This window comes from Crocodylus porosus, unplaced genomic scaffold (genome assembly GCF_001723895.1).
Source record: "Crocodylus porosus isolate Cpor-Errol unplaced genomic scaffold, CroPor_comp1, whole genome shotgun sequence".
Lineage (NCBI taxonomy): Eukaryota > Metazoa > Chordata > Crocodylia > Crocodylidae > Crocodylus > Crocodylus porosus.
Window position 1 is genome coordinate 4418344 of NW_017728945.1, and position 24324 is coordinate 4442667.

Consider the following 24324-nt stretch of genomic DNA (forward strand, 5'->3'; position numbering starts at 1 on the left):
AAAAAGGATTATGATCTCATAGGGATAACAGAGACCTGGTAGGACTCTACCTATGGCTGGGTCACAGGTATAGATGGCTAAACCTTGTATAGGAGAGATCACATGGGCAAAAGATGGTGGGGTAGCTCTTTATGTCAAGGAAAGCTACGCGTCCCTGCAAGCTGACACTGGCACCCACAGGGGATGACTGGAGACTCTCTGGGTCAAAATCTGTGGCGAACAAGGCACAGGGGACACAATGATGGGAGTCTACTACAGACCTCCTACCCAGGATCAAGAACTTAACCAGGAGTTCACCAGGGAACTGGTTGAGGCTACACACTCCCGGCGCACAGTTGTCACGGGAGATTTCAGCTACCCTGACACCTTGTGGGAAGAGCACTCAGCCACATCCAAATGGTCGCAAAGCTTCCTCATGTCCGTGGATGAGCTCTAACTCAAGAAGTCTATGGACCGAGGAGAGGCAAAGCACTGCTCAACCTGGTACTGGCAATAGGGGATGACTTAATCAGTGACCTAATGATCAAAGGGAAGCTGGGAGACAGCAACCATGAGCTGATCACCTTCACCATCTGCCGTAAACCAGGCAAGTCAGTCAGCAAAGCAGAAGTCCTCGACTTCAGGAAAGCTGACTTTGACAAGCTCAGGAGGCTTGTTGGCATGGCCCTAAGGGACCACAACTTGAAGGGGAGGGGAGTTCAGGAACAGTGGTTGCTCCTCAAGCGAGCGATCCTGGAAGCACAAGCAACGTCTATCCCGTCTCAGAGGAAAGGCAGCAAAAGGACACAGCAGCCCCCTTGGCTCTGCAGGGAACTAGTGGACCTCCTGTGACTAAAAAGAAAGGCTTATAAAGGATGGAAAGCTGGGTCCACCACCAAAGAAGGAGTACTCTGCGCTGGTAGGGAGTAAACCAGGAAAGCCAAGGCTGCGACTGAACTCCATCTGGCTACACATGTCAAGGACAATAAAAAGTCCTTTTTTAAATATGTGGGAAGCTGGAGGAAAAGCAAGGGTAACTTTGGACCCCTGCTAAAACATATGGGTCAACTGACAACCGATGCCCAGGAAAAAGCCAACCTGCTCAACGGGTATTTTGCATCGGTTTTTCACCAACCCCAAGGGCCGGCCCTGCTCAATACGGTATAGAACAGCCAAGGCGAGGGAGAACTATTACCCTTCATCGACACTGACCAAGTGAAGGAATACCTTGAGAGGCTGGACACCTTCAAGTCAACTGGCTCAGACAGCTTGCACCCCAGGGTACTTAAGGAGCTGGCTAGCATCATAGCTCGGCCACTGACATGGATCTTTGAGAACTCGTGACACTCTGGTGAAGTGCCAGAAGGTTGGAAGAAGGCCAATGTGGTGCCTATCTTCAAGAAAGGGAGGAAAGTAGATCCAGGGAACTACAGGGCAGTCAGCTTGACCTCCATCCCCGGGAAGATCTTGGAAAAAATCATCCAAGGGGCCATTCTTGACAAACTGGCTGAAGGCAACTTCTTGAGAGATACCCAGCATGGGTTTGTTGCAGGTAGGTCTTACCTGACCAATCTCATCTCCTTCTACGACCAGACGACATGTCACCTGGACAAGGGAGAAGAGATTGAGGTCATATATTTTGACTTTAAAAAAGCTTTTGATCTGGTATCCCATGATTGTCTTATAGAAAAACTGGCCAATCGTGTCCTCGGCTACATCACAGTCTGCTGGCTGGGGAATTGGCTTTGAGGTTGGACCCAGAGAGTGGTAGTTGATGGAAGCCAATCATTGTGGTGCACCATGACCAATGGGGTCCCCCAAGGCTCCATCCTTGGGTCTATCCTTTTCAACATCTTCATTCATGATGTGGACATTGGTATCAGAAGTGGGCTGGTCAAGTTCGCTGATGACACCAAACTTTGGGGCAAAGCATCCACACCCGGGGACAGGAGGGTGATTCAGGCTGACCTTGACAGGCTCAGAAAATGGGCGGATGAAAACCTGATGGCCTTCAATTCCCAAAAATGCAAGAGACTCCACCTTGGGAAGAAAAACGCACAGCATGCTTATAGGCTCGGCAGTGCTACGTTTGCTGGCACCACAGCCAAAAGGGATGTTGGGGTCATGATTGACCACAAGATGAATATGAGCCATCAATGTGATGTTGCAGCTGGCAAAACGAGCAAAGCTCTGGCTTGCATTCATAGATGCTTCTCTAACAAATCCCAGGATGTCATCCTCCTGCTGTACTCGGCCTTAGTGAGGCTACAGCTGGAGTACTGTATCCAATTCTGGGCTCTACAATTTAAAGGATGTGGAGAAGCTTGAGAAAGTCCAGAGGAGAGCCATGCGTATGATCAGAGGGCAGGAAAACAGGCCTTATGCTGAGAGGCTGAGAGCTACGGGACTCTTTGGCCTGGAAAAGTGCAGGCTCAGGGGAGACCTGGTGGCTGCCTATAAGTATATAAGGGGTGTACATCAGCATCTGGGGGAAGCCTGTCCACCAGAGCACCCCATGGGATGACAAAGTCAAACTGTCACAAACTTCTCCAAGACTGTTTCAGGCTGGACATAAGGGAGAACTTCTTTACAGTCTGAGCCCCCAAGGCCTGGAACAGACTGTGGAACATGACTGCCACCAGAGGTGGTGCAAGCACCTACTCTGGATGCCTTTAAGAGTGAATTGGACTTTTATCTTGCTGGGATCCTGTGACCCCAGCCGACTTCCTGCCCCTGGGGCAGGGGACTCGACTCGATGATCTTCCAAGGTCTCTTCCAGCCCTAAAGTCTATGAAATCTATGAAATTTGATCACCTTTAACAAAGTAACTGACTGGGTGGTTGAAGAGAATTAAGTGGATGCAGGGTACTGGACATCAGCAAGGCTTTCAACAAAGTTCCACGTGACCTTCTAATAACCTGCTCTGTCTTTCACCTGTGTGGCCTGGGCAAGTGGTGCGGAGCCTCACTGTGGGCCCCACACTGCACAGCTCAGCTCCTTGCTCCCCCATGCCACCCCACACTGCCCAGCTTTGCTCCCTGCTGCCCAGCTGTGCTCCCTGATGCCTGACTCAGCCTTGCACCACCCTGATCAGCCCTACAAACTCAACCTAGTGCAGAGATTCATGCTATCTAGCTCGTGGGGATCCCCCCAGCCCAGAAATTTGGCAGCAGGGAAATAGCAGTTAGCTGCCACTGTTCCCCAGTGCCAAATTCTTGGGCCTGTGGGGAGCCCCATGCAGAGTCGTCCCTAGGAGTGTGGGGGACCCAAAGCATATCAGCCTGTGTGGGGCAAAGGCGGGGGGGTGAACCACAGAGCAGGGGGGTGGTGAATAGCTAAACAGTGGAGCCGGCGGTGCACCCAAAGCACGGGGCCCGGGGCAGCTGCCCCACTTGCCCACCCCTATGGATGGCCCTGGCCCCATGAGCTGGATAACAATTACTCCACAGGCCAGATTTGGTCCACATGCTGGGGGTTGAACATACCTGTCATAATCAAATGGTAGAAAGGTGAATTAGATTAAACTGATATGAGGTGGATAAACAACCAGCTCAGTAACCACAGCAAAGGTCATTTCAAATGGATCCATGTCAGAATGGCAGGAAGTTACACGGCATCCCACAGGAGTCTGCCGTGGGCTTGGTGCTGTTCAATGTGATCATTAATGTTTCGGATGCTGGAAGACGGAGCTTCCTAAGCAAATCTGCAAATGGCACAAAACTGGGAAAGACTGCAAAAACATGGAAGGACAGAAGCACAATTTAGAAAGACCCTGACTGAAAACTGGGCTAGAGGCAACAGGCTGAATTTCAACACTGACAAACGCAAAATGCTACAACTCAGGAAGAACAGAAATACAAAATGGGTGACAACCAGATGGATGGCAGCTCCGTGTAGAAGGATCTAGGAGTCTTGTGGATCATACACTCAATAGGAGCCTGTAAAATGACACATCTGTAAAAAAAAAAAAAAAGCTACCACAGTTTTGGGCTGCATCAATAGAAAGATTAGATGTATGACATGGAAGGTGATAATGCCACTTTATTTAGCATTGGTTAGGCCTCATCTAGAGTATTTGTGCCATTCTGGGCTCCACTTCTTAATAAATAAGAAAGGGCCCAGAGGTAGGCTGAAGAGCTGCTGTAAAGAGGGAGAACATCTTGTCTCCACTGCTGTGGAGAGCAGGACATGTAAAAATGGTTTGAAAAGGCAACAAAGTAAGTAAAAGGAAAAAGAAGAGCTCTGCAGCCTGAAGAAGCTAGATATTGGAGAGGACCATGCTCAGCAGCAAAAAAAAAAGGCAGCAGAGCTCCATAACAAGCTTAGTTATAAAAGAAAATTCAGGCCCCTGTTAATTGCTCCATAAACTGTAACTGCCACACATTCAGACAATTAATGGAAAACAGCAAAACAGAAAACCAGCCACACAAATATTCCACAAAATATATGTAATATTTTTGTGGCCAGTTTCCATCCTGCCTTAAACTGAACATGTGGCAGGATAGCACTGTCATGCAGCCTGATGTCAGCTGCAAGACGGGACTTGGTTGAAAGCTCCCCCATGTCAACAGGCTGACAGCTGTGTGGCACAGTTCTACATGAGGCGGCACCCTACTGTTTTCAGGTGCTGAGTCAAGGGGATGTGTTGGGTGCAGTCAAGCCCGGGGATTTTGTCTGGGGCATGCCCGTATTCTTGCTGGGAGTAAAACCCAAAGGATCCTGGTTAGAGAGCCTTGCTCCTCTGCCTATGGTCAGATTAATCACCACATTTGAGATCAGGAAAAAATTTTACTCCATGAACAGATCACCATGAACTGGGGAGGGGGTTGCCTTCCTCTGCAGCAGGGGGCATGGCCCGCTTTTTTGGATTTCTCAAGTATATTTTTACCGTCCTTGCAGAGGTGGGACACTGCCAATGGCCTTGTTCCCCTACTTTACCTGTGCCAGGTTAGGGAGTTCTTGGTATTTTGGGGCAATGTGCCCTGTGATTGTATGACAGGATTGATTGTGTAGTTTTAGAAAAGCACTTGTATGGGATGGTTTGGATTGGGCTGATCCTGTCTTGAACAGGGGTTTGGATTAGATGACCTTTGATTTCTCTTCCAGCCCTATTTTTCCTTGATTCTGTTAGATACCTATCAGCCACTGCACACCCTCCTCCCAGCTGCACATGCAACGAACAGTGCTCATTTACATGTGCACACAGGCACATCCCTAAACATACTACAGAGATGCACACACCCATGCTGCATAGACACTGCAAACTGTACACAAAGCACATGCTTAACACCCACAAGGCCCACGCATTCACCATACATGAACTCACTGCAGACCCACTGTACACAGACGCAGGGCCTGAGATGTCCAAATATCTTCAGCTCTCAGTGTACCCATCACTCATTTCCCAGCCATGATGTGGTCACCTAGCTCCCAAGAGAGGCAGCACACATTGCTGCATGAAGCCTCCTATGGGATGCAGTGCTGTAACTTATTTCCTGCCAGGGCTATTGTTATCTGCTCTTCTCTCAGTTGGGATCCAAACAATCCTGTGCTCCATGGTCAGGGGTGGCCAAAGGGCCAAGCTCCTTCAAGGGCCCTCTCTAAACACGGTGGGGTGACTTACGGCTGGCAGGGGTGGGACAGGGCTCGCAGGGCTTGTTCCAAGCCTTGCCAATGTTGTAGGAGCAGCAGCACATCTTCTTGGTCATGTTGAAGGAGAGCTCATTCTCACAGGTGTCATTGTAGTTGCGGTAGCACACACTCTTCCTCATGTCTGTAAAGGCAGCACAGAGATCACTTCAACAACAGCACAGGGGGTGGCTGGCTTGTGTCCTAAGCACCTCACCCACAGAAGGTGTTTGGGAGACAGGCTTCCTAGCCCAATCTTGTGGGATACAGGCATGGGAAACCCTGGATAAATGACCTGAGACCATCATTTAGCAACAGTAATATTTAGCCCTGATCAGCTCTTGAATCCAGGGCTTGGGCACTGCCAATAGCTGCATGAATGGCATGGACATCTCTGCTCTACAGAAATGGAAACTGACTTCCCAACATGGCTAGCCAGGCCCAGGTGCTACATGGCTAGCCAGGCCCAACATGGCTAGCCAGGTCCCCTAAGTGAGCTAGTTGCAGAGGTGGGCACAGAGCCTACGCCACCTCCAAACCAGGCCCCCTTCCACAGTGCAACAGGCAGGGACGCCACCAGCAGTAGATTCTTGCCCCAAAGCTCTGGTTGCTGATCCTTGGGCTTGTCAAGGGATTGGCAGTGGTCACAGACTTGTTGATTCCCTCTGGTGCTCAATACAGTGACAAAGATAGAGTGACTGGTCTCCAGACACCCTCCCCCATTCCCTGGTTTGTGTTTCTGGTCAGCTCCCCAGTAAGAAGCAACCCAGGAGTGGAAGGCAGATGGTGAGAAACACTGCCCTGCCCTACCCATACCCCTGCAAGAACCAACTAATTAATACTATTGCAGCTGCAAGCAGGTCACCGTGGGAAAGTGACTCACCCAGGGTCATAAGCGACTCCCAGCCTGCTACCCCCCTGCTATTACGACTTTCTCACCACCCTCTCTGCTTTGACCTAGAATGCCTGAAATACCTTAAGTACAGCCTGGCAGAGACCCTGCATAGCTGAGGCATCCCCAGCCCCACATCTTTCCCAGATGCAGACAGTGCCATACCCATGCAATTGTTTCCTCCATTGACCTGCATGTACTCAGGGGGGCAGACACAGGTGTAGTTGCCAAGGGTGTTGTAGCAGGTTCCAGGGCCACATATCCCAATGTGGGCTGAACACTCATCAATATCTGCCAAAACAATAATGTTGGAGACTTAACTGATAGGCACAAGGTAGGGGGAGTGGGGCAGATGGGACAGTGCAGGGGCAGGTAAAGCACAGTGTGTGGCACAGGGCAGTGGGACAGGATGGGCAGAGGCTTGAAGCACATTCACTAAGTGAGGTCTAACATAGGGGTGGGGATTCAGCCCTGACAGGGAGCTGGGGAAAGGGCATGGTCCATCCGACCCAACAGGGAGGATCCAGTCTAGACATAAGCACTACTTTGTTAGGTTGAGGGCTATGTCAGCTGTGGAGCTCTGCAGATCTTACTCATCCTTCTGAACAGAGTGGGGGACTATCCACAGCTGGCTCTGGGACTGGGCCTGAGGCCTCTGGATTAAGAACAAAGGGAATGGAGAAAAGGGCAGTGAACACAGGTGGATCTCCTGAGATACAACCAGCCATGTGCCAACTGGGTGAGGTCAGCCACGAAGGCATGCTCCCTAGCAGGCTCAGCTGAGCTATGCATGTACACATGCCACACATGTACACATACACACATGCATGAGAGTGCAATACCTTCGCAGATGCGTGTATCCTCATTTAGGTAGTAGCCAAGGGGACACTCACACTGGAAGCTGCCAAATGTGTTCACACAGTTGCCCCCCTGGCACAGACCTGGCAGTTCCTGGCACTCATCGATATCTGTCAACAGAGAATGGCAGGGAAGTACTCTCATCCCACAGGGGCAGGGAGACAACAGATGAAACTTGCTGCCCCTGGACTTCCATGGAGCCGGAATATGTACAAGCTGGGGTCTGCACAGCAAAGGCTCAGAGACACCAGGCCTGTTACGTGCTACGTGGCACAGAAGGTCCAGTGAATTCAGGCCACAGGACTGGCAACAGGCCTTGGCTTGGGATATTGCGGCAGGCAACACCTCTTGCTGGTGTGACTCCACAGCCTTAGGACAGCTGGGCTTCTCCAGATGAGCCAATTCTGCTTACCCTCCAGGATGACAGTGATGGGGTTGGGCCTGAAGCCTTCTCCTCCAGGACACAGGGTCTTGTACTCCGCTGGAGAAAGAGAGTTAGGTAAGGTTGAGAGGCTCACCATGGAGCAGGGCCAAGAGAAACCAATGAGACCTCAGGACAGAGAGAGGCCCTGAGGGTTAATGTGGTGAGGCAGGTGGAGCTGCCTGATCCAATCAATCACACTCAGAGGCACCTTACCACACCCCTGCCCCCAGCCAGTGCAGCTGGACTTAGAGTAATGCATCTGAGCCAAGTCTGTTACACTGTACTGCAGCCTACTCACTCAACCTAGATATGCTGTGTCCTAGCACAGACTGCCACACACCACCCAAGCCCTACTATGGCCAACCTTACCTAGACCCATAACAACATATTCCAGCCCAGCCTGCTACAACCTACCCCAGGGCCCAGCCCAGTGTGTACTGACCAGGTACACCATGTCTTAGTATATTTGGTCACACCTCACCCAGCCCCCTTGCACAGCCCACCCCACCCCACATGGATCTGAAATGATACACCTCTGCTTGGTCTGTCGCACCCTCCTGTAACCATATGGCAGATCCTGTTCTATCCCGAGCTGGAATGGTGAGCCCTGATGGGGCCTGCCACCGTGACCGATGAACCCCACTGAAATGCAGCCCATTTCCCTCTTGCACCTCTAATCTGCCTTGCCTTTTGGAGCAGGTGGAAGCTCGAACCCTAGCTGTGCATGAGGTTCATCCCCGACTCACTTGTATTTGCAGGAGGGCAGAGCTCACAGGGATTGCCCCAGGCACGGCCCAGCGAGCAGCAGCAAGAGGCTCGAGTGACCCCAACTCCGATTTCAGCACTGCAGGAGATCCCACCATCCCCTCGGTCCTGAGTGTCCAGGAAGCAGTTACCAACACGGGTGTCTGTACAGAAAGAGAGAGTCAGATCTGTGGCACCAAAACCCCTCCCTGCACAGCCAATGCCAGCCACAGGCCAAGAGGGCAAAAGGAAAGACCCATTTATTGTGTCAGTGAAGCCAGTGGGGTCAGTGAACCCAGAAGTTTCAGAAGATTTGGGAGACAACAGGGGAAGCCTCTTGCAGGCCCAGGAACTGTCCTCTCTGAGCACAGAAGGGCTCTGTAGCATTCGGCTTCCATAGTGCTGACGTGGTCACCTGCTATTTTTTATTATAGTTAGTGGGGCACACGCAAACAGCTGGGCTGATTCCTTCCCATGCAATGGTCCTGTTTTGCTGCAGTCAGCGGTCTTGCCAGCACAGGACACCTCATTTAACTAACAAACCCTGCTCCCATGATGGGGTATGTGTCACATGCCAGGGCACGGGGAAATGAGGCTGTTAAGAGAGGGTAGTGGGGGCTCATAGAAGAGGCTGTTGGGGTGGGGGGGGTCATAGAAGATAACCAGATGATAATAAAAACAGGCTTTTTCACAGTTAGTGTTAATCTGTGAAATTGCCATTAGCTCTGATGGAAGACAATGTAAAAGGACTCAAAACTGGATGAAGTGCTTTTCCAGAGACTTAACCTATTTCCAGTCACGTTAGACAGGCTAGTAACCTTCGGCAATTCATATCCTTCCCCACCTCCTCCCCTCTAACATCCTTGATTCCAGGTTATGAATCAACCATGAAGCACCTGGGGGTAGAGAGAAACTTTTTCCAGAGCCGGTGACTTTCTGTACTGTTGATCCCTGTATGTAGCAATGGCCAGCACCAGTGCTGCTTGGGTCTGGAACAGCTGGCTTGGACTTGGAGTAAGGGCTAAGGAGTACGGACAGGGTTGCACTCACCCACACATCCTACACCAGTAGGGTTCAGCTCAAAGTCCTGGGGGCAGTTGCACAAGTAGCTGCCTGGGGTGTTGACACACAGACCATTGATGCAGTTCACAGGGTCTGCACACTCATTGATATCTGAAGGGAGAGGGAAGACTTGTAATCAGGAGCAGTCACTGGTCACTGTGGAAAACTCAGCTATGTCCTGAAGCTGTGTACATACATGGACTGCCTCTCCACGTACCTACATGATTGGGGGGGGCACTCTAAGGACTCTCATGTGATGGGAAACTGCCCTTCCAGAGAAAGTCTCGGCCTTCTCCTGGTGCCTCTAGGGCTCAGATGCCACACTCAGTCCCGCACATCTGGATTACCGCCAGCTGACTGAAGTTTGTCAGTCACACAGAGCCATTCAGACAAAGCCCCGCCAACTGAAACTATGCATCCTTAACAACTCTTAGCTCCATCTGCCAGAGCCTTTCCCTGGCCAACCTAGGGCCGGCCTCACCACTGCCGGTGACTCTTGGCACTAGTTGCAAATGGGTTCCCCCACAGCAGTTTCCTGCCTTATCCTCTGGGAACCCCAGCTACCTGTGCAGTTGCCTCCGCTCCGATCTAGCTCGTAGCCATCGTCACAGGCACAGCGAAACATCCCTGGAAGGTTCTGGCAGGTCCCAAAGACACAAATGTTCTGGAAGGTGCATTCATCAATGTCTGTAAAAGAAAGAGAGGACTGAGAACAATTCTGGGTCTAGTCTGCATGCACCCCATACACTACGTGACCAGCTCCATCATTTGCTGATGCTGGATATGGAAGCAGGGGCTTAGCTCAGCAGTTTTCAGATGGCACCTTTTTCTGAGAACTATGGAGAGTTCATCCGCTCATCAAGCAATGGCCTGGCTCCTGTCTTAGGACCCCTGGGGTCTGCAGAAGTCACAGACTCACCTGGAAATTGCTAATCTGAAGCAGACAACCATGGGGCCAGAGGAAAATGGCTGGCTGAAACCTGCTGCAGCGCTCCCATTGTCATGAGTAATGGATGAGAGGGGCTGTGAGGTCAGGAAAATGTCAGCCCATGCTCATGAGGCAGGGCTGCGTTCTGGCCCTGGTACTTTTTGAAGAGACTCCCTTGATCTTCTACATACCATGGTATCAAACTCAGGCTCCCCTCTGAGACAGTGAATGTGACAACTCTAGAGCCTTACACCTCTCCCTTGGCACCAGAGGATTAGTGCCCAGCTCCAGGTAGCAGCTGTGTGTGGAGGCCCTGGATCTCCTAGGGGATGGCAGAAGAAGCCTTGTGCTACAAGACTCTGAGCTCTTACCTTGGCAAGCCTTGCTGTCCTCTGTGGGGTTGAAGCCCATCTCACATTCACAGCGGTAGCCTCCTGGCGCATTCAGGCACTGCCCATTCTCACAGAGGTTCACATTGTCGGCACATTCATCCACATCTGGGAGGGGATTTGAGTATGAGATGCATTCAACATTGTTGGAAAGGCCACAGCTCTCACCCACCCACCCCAGAAAATGCCCATGCACCTCTAGCTTATGCCTGTTCCCCAGAATCAAGGGCATTTGGGAGAGACAGCCCTGCAGAAACAGGATGGAGGCTCTTGGGTTTTTTCCTTATGACTTTTGAAGAGGGACCTGATGCAGGTACTTGTTTTGAAAGGGCTCCTGGTCCCATATCAGATGCTACATCTCCATGCATATTGTATCAGGTCTTGCAGGTCTTGAAAAACCTCGCGATATGCTCTTGGGGTAGAAGACCTATTTTGATAGGACCCAACAGATAACCAAGAGTACAGGGACTGTGTGATCCCATGACTACCTGAGCAGGCTGGGATGGAGAGAATACTAAGTTTAACTGAATAGGCTGAGACGAGAGGACCCTACAGGTAATCGAGAGGGCTGAATTGAGAGATCTCCCAGGTAACCAGCAGGCTGGATTGGTCTTAGGGAATACACCTGACAATCACAGATGTGTTTGCCTCTTAGAGAATGGGGTGGATGGAGGAAGTCTCTTTTTCATAACTCTGATACCAGACAAAGGCAGCCTTAGCCAGACAATGGTGAGACAATTTCTACAGCTGTAGAGGAGTGAGGCAGACCTGGAATGGAGCATCCTGGCCTTGCTCTTGCTGTTTGAAAACCTGAGGCTGCGTTCCATACCTGAGCAGGAAAAGCCATCCCCGTTGAAGCCCTCTCGGCATGCACAGCGGTAGGAGCCTGGTGTGTTCACACAGTTGGCATTCAGGTTGCACTTGTGTTCTTCAGTGGCACATTCATCCAAGTCTGGGGGAGCAAAAAACCCAGTTAGAGAGTTTCTACTTGCAGCTTTGCCTGTATGTTATGGTCTGGACCTTGGAAAGCCTGGGCTGTGCATCATAATTCCCAGTAATACATCCCTTACTGGTAAGTGGAAACATCTAGGAAGATGCTACAGTACATGGACACCTGTATGACCCATGAAACACTGACGTACATGTGCAGGCATGCATATGTTGTATGTGTGAACATACATGCACTTGGAAAACTGTAACTGCATGTATAAGCCCGTAGAACCCCCAAGTGCAAGTGGCTAGGGAACATGAAGTCTCCTCCACACCTTGGCTGGAACTTACCATTGCATTTCAGACCATCTCCAAGCCAGCCTGTGCGGCACTTGCACTTGAAGCTCCCAGGTACATTGATGCATGAGGCATGCATGTCACAGTTGTGGGCTCCAATTTCACACTCATCGATATCTGCATAAAGGAAGAGTGTCAGTCCTGACACATCCAGGTTTCCTTGAGAAGGGAGGGGAAGCCTATGGGCTGGTATCAGCCTGAACACTGGACTCTTGTGTTCATGGGTATGGACCAGGCTGAACTAGGAGTTTGCTTCTTTGAGTCCCTTAGGAAGGGTCTATGCTCACACAAGATTGATCTCCAGGGTGCTTACAGGGATAGACAAGGCCTATTGAGAGGTAAGTCTCTGGGACCCTTTGGGATGGATTGGGGTGACAGAAAACAGGCTGTTATGTTGTTAGTAATAAATTAACAGGATCCAAATTTCTGGTAAGAACAAAAGGTGAGCAATCTCCTTGGTTTAGTACCTCGCCAATCCCTGCACTCTTACAGGGAAATACTTCCAGCAGGACTAGCCAAGCAAAACATCTGAGTACTTGGATGGTGTCTCTCTAGCTGGCTGATGCTTTCAGGCCCAGACAGTGGTCCTTCAACACTGCCTGGGTCCTTTGCTCCTAGGTGCAGCCCATGTCTACCTGCCAGGAGCCATGGCAGCAGGCAGACTCTAATGCCCAAGCTGGCTTTGATTACCATAATGGGCCTGACTGCCTAGCTGACTCCAGATACCTACATGCGTATCTGCTTGGATATAAGCAGATGACCTCTTAGTATTCCTTAGGCTACTCAACAGGAGAGATGCTTCTTTGTGTGGCTCCTAGCTCCTAAGCCTTGTTTGAATCCAAGTCTAGCTCCTAGTTTCTGGTCCCTGACTGTGGGAGCCTTCCTTCTCACTTCAGTTCAGAGCCCTGTCTTCTGAAAACTGTCCCCTGCCTTGTAGCTTTAGTTCAGCAGCTGTCCATGTCCTTGTTCCTTACAGCTACAGCCGCTTTCCTCAGATGCCCTGGCTAACGACTTCAGTCTGAATGCCAGCTTCCTGCTAACCCCTCTGACTTGTGACTATCTTGGTGGCTACTCACATCTCGGTGCCTCACAGATCTCAGTTTCCTGACCCTCCTGCTCTTGATTCCTTGTCTCACGACTTTACTTTGGACCCTCATTGACTGCCGTATGCTGGCCATTCCCAGATACTACCTGTGCAACCAGTGGTTCCCTTCTTGACGAAGTAGCCAAGCTGGCAGTGGCAGATGAAGGAGCCCTTGGTGTTTTCACATTCCCCATGAAGGCAGATGTTGGGATTGAGGTCGCACTCATTCACATCTGCATAAAAAGAACAGTTTAGTACTCTGCTCCACCCCAGTGTTAGTGCCCCAGGTCTGGGTTGCAGTTTCTCTCTCCACTGGACACTGGCTTGGCACTACAGTTCAGTGATGGAGCTTGCCCATGGACATGAGGGAGGGTCATTCTCACCAATACATGTTTTCATGTCTAATGAAGCCATGAAGCCATCGAAGCAGAGACAGCGGTATTCCCCAGGGATGTTGGTACACTGGCCCCCATCACAGATGTCCGGGTTATCCTCACATTCATCGATATCTGCAGAGGGAGAAAGGAAGGGTGCCCCTGTCCTAGCACATATACTACATCGGTGGAGGAGAAAAGCTCTGGTAGTCCAGTGTGGGAGCATACTCAGTAGTTCATTAGGTATAGGAGATTGCTGCATATGTCACTGAGCCAGAGGGCCCATGTGCAGGCCGGTCGGTATCTGTGTCCATGGGGGAGGCTGTAACCCATGAGGAGATGTCACGGGGGAAGCAAACGTTGCAAATGGCAAGACATCAAAAGCAGTGGCTGAATGCTGGGCTCCGGCTGCACACTTGATGACCCATGGGGAGGTAGAAGTGCTCATCCCATGTGTGGGACAACACTATATCAGTGTGAACACAGGGCTGAAAGTGAGGCCTGTGTGAGGCAGGGTTGCTCATCAGTGTAAATGGCTATGTGCTGACAGTAGCATGAGTTGGATGTCCCTATGTGCTGTTCATGATCCCTCAAGACAAGGCATAAAGATGTTGCCTTCCAAGCCACAGGAAATCACTCTAGAATAACAGGAGGCAGTAGTGAATCCTGAAACTCCTCTACAGCCTCTGTGCCATCACCAACAGGCAGCCACGTTGTCCACTCACCTGTACACGACCTCTTATCTGGCATCAGTGCGTAGCCCTCACTGCAGCTGCACTGGTAGCTACCCTCTGAATTGGCACAGTGTGTATCACAGCCGCCATTCATGATGGTGCACTCATCAATATCTGCATTAAAACAACCCTTTGTCAGTCACTTCCCAGAGCTGGGGAACATACCTCACAGGCAGAAGTGGCTGAACACGGTGTGTGCCAGCACATGGCTAGCTGCACAGGAGAAAACACTCAGGCTCAGAAAGCAGCTATGCAGGTAGATAATACCTGCCTGGTGGGCTTCAGGGGACACGACTCACAGGAGCCCCAAGGCCCTGAAGAGGAAATGCTTTCTTCATTCCCATTGGCTGCTTTACACTGCATTTCACAGGACACCATCAAGTGCTAATAAATGCTTTACTGGAATTCACTCCCAGTGACTGTCCTGCCCAAGGGAAGATACCCATCCCATCTCCCTCCTGAATGGGGTACTTATTTATACCATTTTGTTCTGGCTCCAACTGGGTGATTTATTAGTAGCTAAGGCTGAAGGTATTATTGTGATCACCATCGCTGCCTTCTTTCACATACTGGCCACAGACTCCTGAATCGAGCTCAGTTACTTCTGGGTACATCACTGAAAGTAAAGCAGGGGGACTCACCAACACAGCCCTGCCTGTCTGGAGTGGCCTGAAAGCCCGAGTCACATGCGCACTGGTATGTGCCGATGACATTGACACAGCGCCCATTGCGGCACAGGTTATCACTGAGAGAGCATTCATTGATATCTGGGTTAGAGAAAAAGGATTAATCAGTGTACAGGGCACTGCTTGGGTATAACCCATCCCTCGGTGCTGCTGAAGAGAACTTCAGCTTGTTAATAATTACTCCAGTGGTGTCCCTGTACTCCCAGACCTGCCTGCCCCACCCCTTTTTGCAAACTTACCCAAGTTCCTGGCCTTCTTCCTTTGCTCTTCTCCAACAGCTCCCCAAGGAGCGGAGGAACTAGGCCAGTCCCTCATGTCTGCCCACCTGTAGCTCCCAGGTTGTCATGTCTCAGCTCTCCCTGTATTCCTACAGGGCACTTCCCTGCGCTCTCCAGTTTGCAGCTCCTCCCAATTAACATTCCTGTCAAAGCGCTAGGTACTATTTAAACTTCCAAACAATTAGAACCGGAGGATCCTAATCCTGATGGCTAGACCTCTATCAGATCCCTGCTGTAGCTCTGTACAGCATCAGCTTGATTAACCTTTGCTCACAGACCTCTTCCTAGCTTACCCTCTCTGCTCACAGTGCTGTCACCTAGGCAGTCAGGATACCATCCCTTACTCACTGCCCTCTCAATCAAGCCTTAGGGACAGCAGGTAAATAAAAGGAAGCTCTGGGAGTGACCAGATCCTTGGGCCCAATCCTTGCAATGCAGAGTATCCTCAATTCCCCAGTGACCCGAGTGGGAGTATAATGTACCCAGTGTGGGCTAAGGATTAAGCACACAGACGGTAGTACATGGCAGGGGTACAAATCTCTGGTGAACTGGCTCAGGTCACAGGCTCTCCTGTGGTTGCTAATGGTGAATGAGGAGGACCTCCTACAGTCATGCCCAGATCTATTCTATCAGCTCACCTACGCAGGCATTGCCTTCAGCGGTTAGCTCATGGCCTGGGGGGCAGATGCATTCAAAGCTGCCCTCATTGTTGACGCAGATCCCACCGCGGCAGAGCAAGGGGTCCCGCTCACACTCATCAATATCTGCAGAGACAAGGACTCAGTCAACGCTACATTTCAGCTGCTGTTTCCATGTAATGCATTACAGTAACACCAAGGACCATCATCCCAAAAGCACCACCGAAACCAGGCAGACATTCGCCTTACAAATTTGCCCATGCTATCAGAAGATAAACAGCAACACATCTGAGAACCTAGAAGAGGCCATGTTAGGAATCTGGAGTGAATTTCCACTCATTCATGGAGTGGAAGGTCCCATTTTGCAGGGAGACCTTTGGCTCCTGACTCCCATGCTTTGCACAGGCCTCGTTGCATACCCACTCACAAAACTCCTCTCCTTAGCTGGAGCGCTGAACAAGGAAGATTTGGGGTCGAGCCAAGTTTTGCTGGAATTCCAAACTAAATGCTGCACACATCTGTGCCCAGCCCTTCTAGTCAATGCTTGAGCTGCGTCAGCAGAACAAACACATTAGCTGAGATACACTAGCAGTAGCCTTTATGCAGAATGGCCACACGAGCGATTCACAGTGCGCAGGCCCTGCTAAATGGCTTAGCTGGCACTTGGGAAGTGCCGCAGGAGGGCTGCAACGCACTGCAGAGACTTACAGCAGTGCTGTCACCAACCAGAATCTCCAACGCGCACTTGTCTTGGATGGCAGAGTGACACCGTGCCCACAGGCCCTCATTGCTTGTGGCAGGACACAAAGATCAGTGCAGAGAATGCAGTACATGCACCAGCCTCCTGACATCTCAGCCTGATCCTCCCACTGATTTCCATAGGGATTAGACTGGGATCCAGACTCTTTCTATACCAGTGATTCTCAGCTGGGCTGCTGCAGCACCCTGGGGTGCTGTGAGATCGCTTTAAAGGTGCTATGGTACCTGGCCCCAATACAAGAACACAAGTTCTCTCCTCTCTCTGTCCTGTGCCCCATGCTGCCCCTGCCTCCCACAGACCAGCAGTGCCTGTAGCTGCTCCTTTGGGAACTGCTGTTGTTGTGCTTCCTCCCTCCCCTCTCTCCGCATAGCTCCAGTGCTAGTGGCCCCAGTGCTGTGAGCAGCACAGTCTGTCATTGGGTGGGTGGACAGGTGGATGTAGGGATCTGTAGCCATGCTTTTCAGCCCTTATCCCACTCCCCGCCCCTACTCTTGGGCCTATGGGAGAGGCTGCAGGGGCATATAGCTATAGTTGCTGGTGTGTAAGACCTGGTTGAGCAGCTTTGATGGCAGGAGCTACTCTTGCCCCTTCAGCTACAGATGGGGTTGGAGGGGCGGGGGAGGTGGTCAGGAAAGGGAAAACGATGGGAAGAAGAGGGCAAGGTGGGGTCAGGTTTTGCCCCCATTGCCATGACCTGGTACCAGCTCGATGAGTGGCTCTCAAGGCCCCCCTCCATAACTTGTCTGAATTTAGATTCCAGCTCACTGATTCTCCACTGGGGTGCTGCTAAATTCAGAGACGTTATGGAGGGAGCCTTGAGGTTAAAAAGGTTGAATACCACAGCTATTCTTTGTGGTGGACGGTGCCACATAGGGGAGCAGCAGTTGCACAGACTGCAGGATACACCCCTGACCTGAGCAGAGAACTGGTCCCTCAGCCTTCTCGCTGGGCTGGTGTGAATGTGTTTTGTGAAGCTGACAGTGAAGCTCTGAGCAGGGGATGGTGCAGTTTTGCATTAATCCCTTTGAAAGCTGTTAAGACTCAGTGGGTGGGGCAGAGAAAGGGGAGTGAAATACCCGTCTGGTAGGAAGGCTTGACTCTGAGAACAGCCTGGGAGCCGTTTCCCCCGAGGCCATGACTGCAAGGACAATTACGAATCCCACAGCACAGACAGGCTCCCAAGCACCAGCTAGTATGGAGGATTGGCCTTGCATCTTAAGGAGATTTTGAGAAGAGTCTCACTGCTGCCATGAAAAAAGGCATTTGCTTAAACACGACCTTGTCTCAGATGGGAGAAATAGTTTCTTCTCAGCAGAAATGCCTGGGATAGATGGGAAGTTTAGCCAAGTAAGGCTTCTGCTGAGACATGTACCGCCCTAGACACAAGCAGGTCAAGGCTCTCTGCTTATTGGCTCCTTGCTTGCCTCCGAGAAGCCTTCTCATCCTTGGAGAGTCCTGCAGTGCCGTGTGTCCAACAGATCCCAGAATCCAGTGCAGCGCCACTGAGCTTCACATCATCTCTTCACAGAGGGTCCTGGACAAATCCCAGCCTGAGATTTTCCAGGTGTGGGAAAGATGTTTCTCCTTTCCTCCAAAAATGCCGGGTGGGAATGATTAAAATGTGGGACTAATTCTGCAATTTCAGGGAGGGAGAACTGAGTGCCTGAGTGCTGACTACAATGGGGATGATGAGCCAAGCTCTTTCCCATGGGTGATCTCACTCTCTGGACGCTCCCTGCTCTTCGCCTTTCTGTCCACACTAAGCTCCTGACATAGTTTCAGCAGTGCTCTCCACAGCAGAGCCAGCTGCAGCCAGGACAGACTGCCTATGTGACCATGGCCAGTAGGAACAGCGGGCTGGTTAGGCCCCATTGCTTGGCACTCTCCCTTCTTCATGGGAGAGATGAGTGATAAAGGGAGGGTACGAGGAAAGGGAGCCATACTCATTCTGCCAGAGGCTTGGCACTGGGACCCAGGAGACTGGTCTTAACCCTGCTTCATGCTGAGGGCTCTTTGGAGAGTCACTCACCTGGGAAAAAAAGTGACTATCCAAATCTCCTATGTAAGGGAGTCTTGGTGCACCCTGTGCTCCCCTTCCACAATGCCAGGACTACTGTATAGCCCAGTTCATGGAGGGGTGGCCAGAGTACCACAGTGCTTCTGCCAGTGGAGCCTAATGGACAGGAGACTCACCACAGCCTCCTTAGAAGCAAAAAACCCCAAAACCAAAACCAAAAAAAAACCCAACAAAAACCCACAAGGTCCCAATCCTGTAAGTAATTTGCAAGCAGAAGTTTCAAGGAGTCACTGGTGCTCAGCTGCAGTAGCACAGCACTGCATAAAAACCCAGGAAGCTAGCTAATTAGACAGGCAGATGTGAATGTGGTCTGTAGTGCCCTTTCATGCCCGGGCCCAGGGCTGGGTGCTGAAGTGGTGGAAGGGATGATACTGCCTCATCACCTCCTGGTGGTTGGCAGAGTCCTTGCCCTGCCAGGAATTTTGTCTTACCCATGCAGTTCTTCATCATCATGAACCCGCTCTCATAGCCCTCGAAGCACTCGCATTCAAAGCTGCCTGGTGTGTTGATGCAGGTGCCATGGCCACACAGGTCTGGTGAGATGCGACACTCATCGATATCTGTAGGAAAAAGAGTCTCAGTCTGAAAACACAGCAAACACCTGAGCTCCAGGACAAGTTGCAGGCATTGCTGTGTACTAGACTTAGACAGGGGGAATTAGGGTCTCGGCTGTGGCTGATGCCTGAATGAGGGAATGAGCCCCTGGGTCTGGATAGACTTGTAATGGCTGCTGGAGATGGCTTGCCTGGGGTCAGACATATCATATGAGCTGCCTTCTGTGCAGACGCAGATTACTGCAAAAAGGAGAGCAAGAGGGAGAGCTGAAAAGAGCTCTTCAGGGCTTCTGCTTGTGCCCTAGGAGGTCTCCCAATGTGGAGTCTTGCCCCTAGACTCTGGTAAATCCTGAGGACAACCTGTCTGTTCAGGGTCTCTTGCGCTCTGAACATGAAGCTGACAGTGTGCTTCCCCAGCATCACTACAGACAAAAGGCAGGCAGCACAACTCACCCCTCCCAGCAGAGTGGCCTGGAGGCCAGAACAGGTACTGGAGAAGGAGGGAAAGGGCTCTTCTCCCTTACCTGTGCAGTTTCTCTCCTCAGCGTCCAAAGCAAAGCCATTGCCACAGATACATCTGAAGCTGCCAATTGTGTTTCGACAAGTCCCATGAGTGCAGAGACCAGAGAAGACCTTGCACTCATTCACATCTGTGGAAAGCAGGCACATCGTCAGTAAGGAGGCTTCCCTGATGACTCTCAGCTACAGACTCCCAGGTCAGGGGCTGGGTCCTGCGAGCACGTCTGCAGCAAAGAACAAACTGGCACCCAGAGAGATCAATTGTTCTCTTACCTTTGTAGAAGGGTCTGCCTGAGAGCACATCTCCTCTGTTGGCAAAGCCTGGCCCCCTTGGGCAGATGGCCTTGTACTCACTGGTGCCAACTCTGGGACATTCTTCACAGTCAATGCCCCAGGCTGAGCCCACAGAACAGCAGCATACGTCCATCCGGTACTTCCCAGGCAGGGGCTCATTGCACTCATCCTCATCCCACTTCATGTAGCACTGCTCTACACGCACATCTGGGGAGACAACAGACCTGAGACTCACTTCAGTGCCTAATACCAGACGAAGGCCACCTGGGACTCCTCTATTATTTGGGGCAGTTCTACAGTAAATCTCACACTGGTGGGACCCTTCCAGGGATCTCTACCTGTACTTCAGTGGGCTGACAGAAGACAGTGAGCTCCTTACTTCACATCCCTACCAAAGTCCGGTCCCCCTCTACTCCTGTCTTGCTGTGCTATGACCTGTCCCTGGGCTGGCCCTCTGCAGAAGGGAATGGAACAGTCAATGCTCCAGAGAAGAGAGAAAATGATGGAAGGCAGCAAGAAATTTAGGGGTAGGTGTCCAGGCCAGACAGCTGGTCCTCTCCTCATAAAAGAGGTTTATAATAAATAAGGGCGAGGAGGCCATGCCATGTCGTGGTGGAAGCGTCCCTTCATTATCCCAGTTAGGATGGATGGCAGAGAACTGCTGCTTTCAAGATTCTTCACTAGAGGACTTTTTTTTGGTGTCCTGGTTCCCTTGGAACAGCTGGGTCCTGCTTGTGCCCCTTAAAACAGGATCTGTCCCTAGACAGGTGAGCCAAAGACCCTGTATCGCCCATCCTGTGCTTCCTCAAACAGAAGCTGGCTGCCCAGGGAGCAGCCAGTACCTGCCACAGTGGCTGTTAGACAAGGTCAGTGGCCCCATGGCTGTAGTGTGATACTAATGCCCTACCCCACTGAGTCTCAGCTGGGTGCTAGGAGATCCTTTTAGGGGTGGTATACCACCCTGCCACCAGGTGGAAGTGCCCTGACGTGCCTCTGTTTCCAAGAGGAAATGTGCAGGGCCAGATCACTGGCCTGAAGTGAGGTCACAGCAGTGTAACGAGTGGGCCCTAAGTCTGCAGGCCTTGACTTGAAGGAGATGTCCCCAGGTCCCCTCCTCCTGTTGGTTTGTGCCCATAGGCAGCATTTCTCATGCCCCCTTATGGTTCCCCTATACTGTGTGCAGCTCTAGAGGGACCCTCAGGTTCCCACTGGTCAGGGATGGCTAGGGAGGCAGCAGGTGCTTGGGTGCTGCAGAGGGGGTACAGAGAAATGCATAGAGCAGGCAGAGAAGGACAATGCACTGGAGCAAGCTGCATGGCGGCATGCAGAGAGGACCTGCATGCAAAGGGCCCAGGATGCAAACCTTATTAGTCATGCCTCTGGGAGGTTAGCTAGCTAGCATACATTGCAGCAAGTACCAGCCTTGCCCCTGCTGGGCTCAGCTGGGACAAAGCAGCACTACTCCAGACTTCAGTGCTGATTCCCCCAGCTGGGAACTGAGACCCTGACCTGCTCTCAGCCTGCTGTGTGCACTGCGCTCTCAACTGCCAGCTGGGATGCTTGGCAGGCAAGGACCAGTTGGCATTGGTCCTTGGATGCAGAAAAGCCTGCCTGGGCACCCCAGTCTGGTTTCCAGTTTCTCACTTGCCCAGCTCTGTGGCTCAACTGTGACAAACTTGCCTCCAGCTTGGACATGCCATCTTCCTGTCTCTCGAGAATCCCATGAGACACCTGAGAGACCTGGGGAGGGTCAGGTGAAGGAAATACTGCTCTCTGCAATCACAAAGGACCAGGCACAGATTGTTTCTCTTCATGACTGTCTACAACTGACATAATGGACAAATTTATTTATACAGAATGTGCATATTAGTTGTTACGCACTGTAATCAGAGAATTATAGAAACTTAGGGTTGCAAGGGACCTCAGGAGATCATCTGGTCCACCCCTCTGCTCAAAGCAGGACCATCCCCAACTAGGTCATCCCAGCCAGACCTTAAAAACCTTCACCTCTCTAGATAACCTGTTGCATTGCTTCACCAACGTCCTCATAAGAAAGCTTTTCCTAATATCCAACTTAAACCTCTCTTTCTGTAACTTGAGACCACTGAACATTTATAGACATACTTTTTGGTCCCACGACATGCTGGAGATCCACCACTTCAGATCCTCTGCACGTGAGCTGACACGCGCTGCGCTGCATTGCTAGCAGTTGTATAAGCGGCGAAATGTATGCCAGCGCACAGGAAATGGCAGCAGTGCGCTTTTGAACTAAAGCACCTTTGATGCATTTTAGCTCAAAAGCATGCTGCTGCTATTTTCTCAGCACTGATGTGAATTTTGCTGCTTATACAATTGTAAGGGTCACAGTGCCAGGCGCTTTGAAAAGCGCCTGGCATTACGGTGCTTGCATGTGTAAAAATGCCCATTGGTCCTTGTTCTGCTATCTGTCACCTCTGAGAACAGTCCAGCTCCATCCTCTCTGGAACCACACGAATTAAAGGCTGCTATCAAATCACCCCTGAGTCTTCTCTTCTGCAGACTAAATCAACCCAGTTCCCTCAGCCTCTCATACATTGTGTGCCCCAGCCCCGAACCATTTTCATTGCTCTCTGCTGGACTCTCCAACTTATCCACATCCTTTCTATAGTGTGGGGCCCAAAACTGAACACAGGACTCTAGATGTGGCCTCACTAGTGCTGAATAGATCAGAATAACTATTTCCCTTGACCAGCTGGCAAAGCTCCTACATTAGTAGGACCAGCTTGGCTTAACAGAGAACAGCATACATTGCAGCAAGTACCAGCCTTGCCCCTGCATTAGCAGCCCAGTATGCTGTTAGCCTTCTTGGCAACAAGTCACACTGCTGACTCATATCCAACCTATTGTCCACTGTAACCCCCAGGTCCTTTTCTGCAGAGCTGCTGCCCAGCAGTCAGCCCCCAGCCTGTACTGGTGCATGGGATTGTTCTGTCCTAAGCGCAGGACTTTGCACTGGTCCTTTCTGAACCTCATGAAATTTCTTTTGGCCCAACCCCCCAATTTGTCTAGGTCTCTCTCTATCCCAGCCCTACCCTCCAGTGTATTTACAACTCCCCCAGCTTGGCGTCATCCACAAACTTGCGGAGGAAGCAATCCATCCCATCTTCCAGATTGGTAATGAAGATATTGAACAAAACCAGCCCCAGGACTGACCCTGAGATACTCCACTTGATATTGGCAACCAGCCAGACATTGAGCTATTGATTACTACCCATTGAGCCTGACAATCCATCCAGCTTCCTACCATCCAACAGTCCATTCATCCAACCCACGCTACCTCAGCTTGCTTGCAAGAATGCTGTGGGAGATGGTATCAAAACCCTTGCTGTCCTCTAGTAACCCTGTCTCCTGCTTTTCCCACATCCACAGAGCCAGTCACCTCATCAGAGAAGACAATCGGGTTGGTCAGGCATGACTTGCCCTTGGTGAATCCATGCTGACTGTCCTTAATCACTACATTCATCTCCAAGTGCTTAGAAATGGATTCTTTGAGGACCTGCTCCATGCTTTTGCCAGGGACTGAGGTGAGACTGACTGGTCTGTAATTCCCTGGATCCTCCTCCTTCTCTTTCTGAAAGACGGGTACTGTATTTCCCCTTTTCAAATCATCCAGGACCTCCCCCAATCACCAGGAGTTTTCAAAGATAATGGCCCGTGGCTCTGCAATCACATCAGCCAACTCCCTCAGCACCCTTGGATGCATTGCATCCAGCCCAATGGACTTGTACATGTCCAACTTTTCTAAATAGTCCCTAACCTGTTCTTTCACCACTGAGGGCTGCTCACCTCCTCCCTAAACAGTGCTACCAGGTGCAGTAGTCCTTGTATGTAGACAAGCAGACCTTGTTTGTGAAGACTGAGGTGAAAATGCATTGAGCACTTCAGCTTTTTCTGCATCCTATGTTACTAGGTTGCCTCCCCCATTCAGTAAGGGACCCACACGTCCCCTGATCTTCCTCTTGTTTCATAGATTTCATAGACATCAGGGCTGGAAGGGACCTCGGGAGATCATCGAGTCCAGCCTCCTGCCCAAAGAGATGGCAGGCTGTTCCAGACCTTGGGGGCTCAGACAGTAAAGAAATTCTTCCTTATGTCC

General features: G+C 51.1%; 1 protein-coding gene across 1 annotated transcript in view; it reads right to left on the minus strand.

Annotated features, from left to right (window-relative positions):
* Nucleotides 1-24324, minus strand: part of FBN3 (fibrillin 3) — an 87884-nt gene that overhangs the window by 34824 nt on the left and 28736 nt on the right. Inside the window, exons 15-32 of the mRNA XM_019550669.1 lie at nucleotides 20169-20396; nucleotides 19901-20026; nucleotides 19254-19382; nucleotides 15986-16111; nucleotides 15025-15150; nucleotides 14375-14497; nucleotides 13659-13784; nucleotides 13383-13508; nucleotides 12186-12308; nucleotides 11734-11856; nucleotides 10887-11012; nucleotides 10152-10274; nucleotides 9576-9698; nucleotides 8528-8689; nucleotides 7770-7838; nucleotides 7342-7467; nucleotides 6665-6790; nucleotides 5603-5752 (exon numbers count right to left, since the gene is read on the minus strand). Of these exons, the coding sequence (XP_019406214.1) occupies nucleotides 5603-5752; nucleotides 6665-6790; nucleotides 7342-7467; nucleotides 7770-7838; nucleotides 8528-8689; nucleotides 9576-9698; nucleotides 10152-10274; nucleotides 10887-11012; nucleotides 11734-11856; nucleotides 12186-12308; nucleotides 13383-13508; nucleotides 13659-13784; nucleotides 14375-14497; nucleotides 15025-15150; nucleotides 15986-16111; nucleotides 19254-19382; nucleotides 19901-20026; nucleotides 20169-20396 (2361 nt within the window). The remainder of the gene's footprint in view (nucleotides 1-5602; nucleotides 5753-6664; nucleotides 6791-7341; nucleotides 7468-7769; nucleotides 7839-8527; nucleotides 8690-9575; nucleotides 9699-10151; nucleotides 10275-10886; nucleotides 11013-11733; nucleotides 11857-12185; nucleotides 12309-13382; nucleotides 13509-13658; nucleotides 13785-14374; nucleotides 14498-15024; nucleotides 15151-15985; nucleotides 16112-19253; nucleotides 19383-19900; nucleotides 20027-20168; nucleotides 20397-24324) is intronic.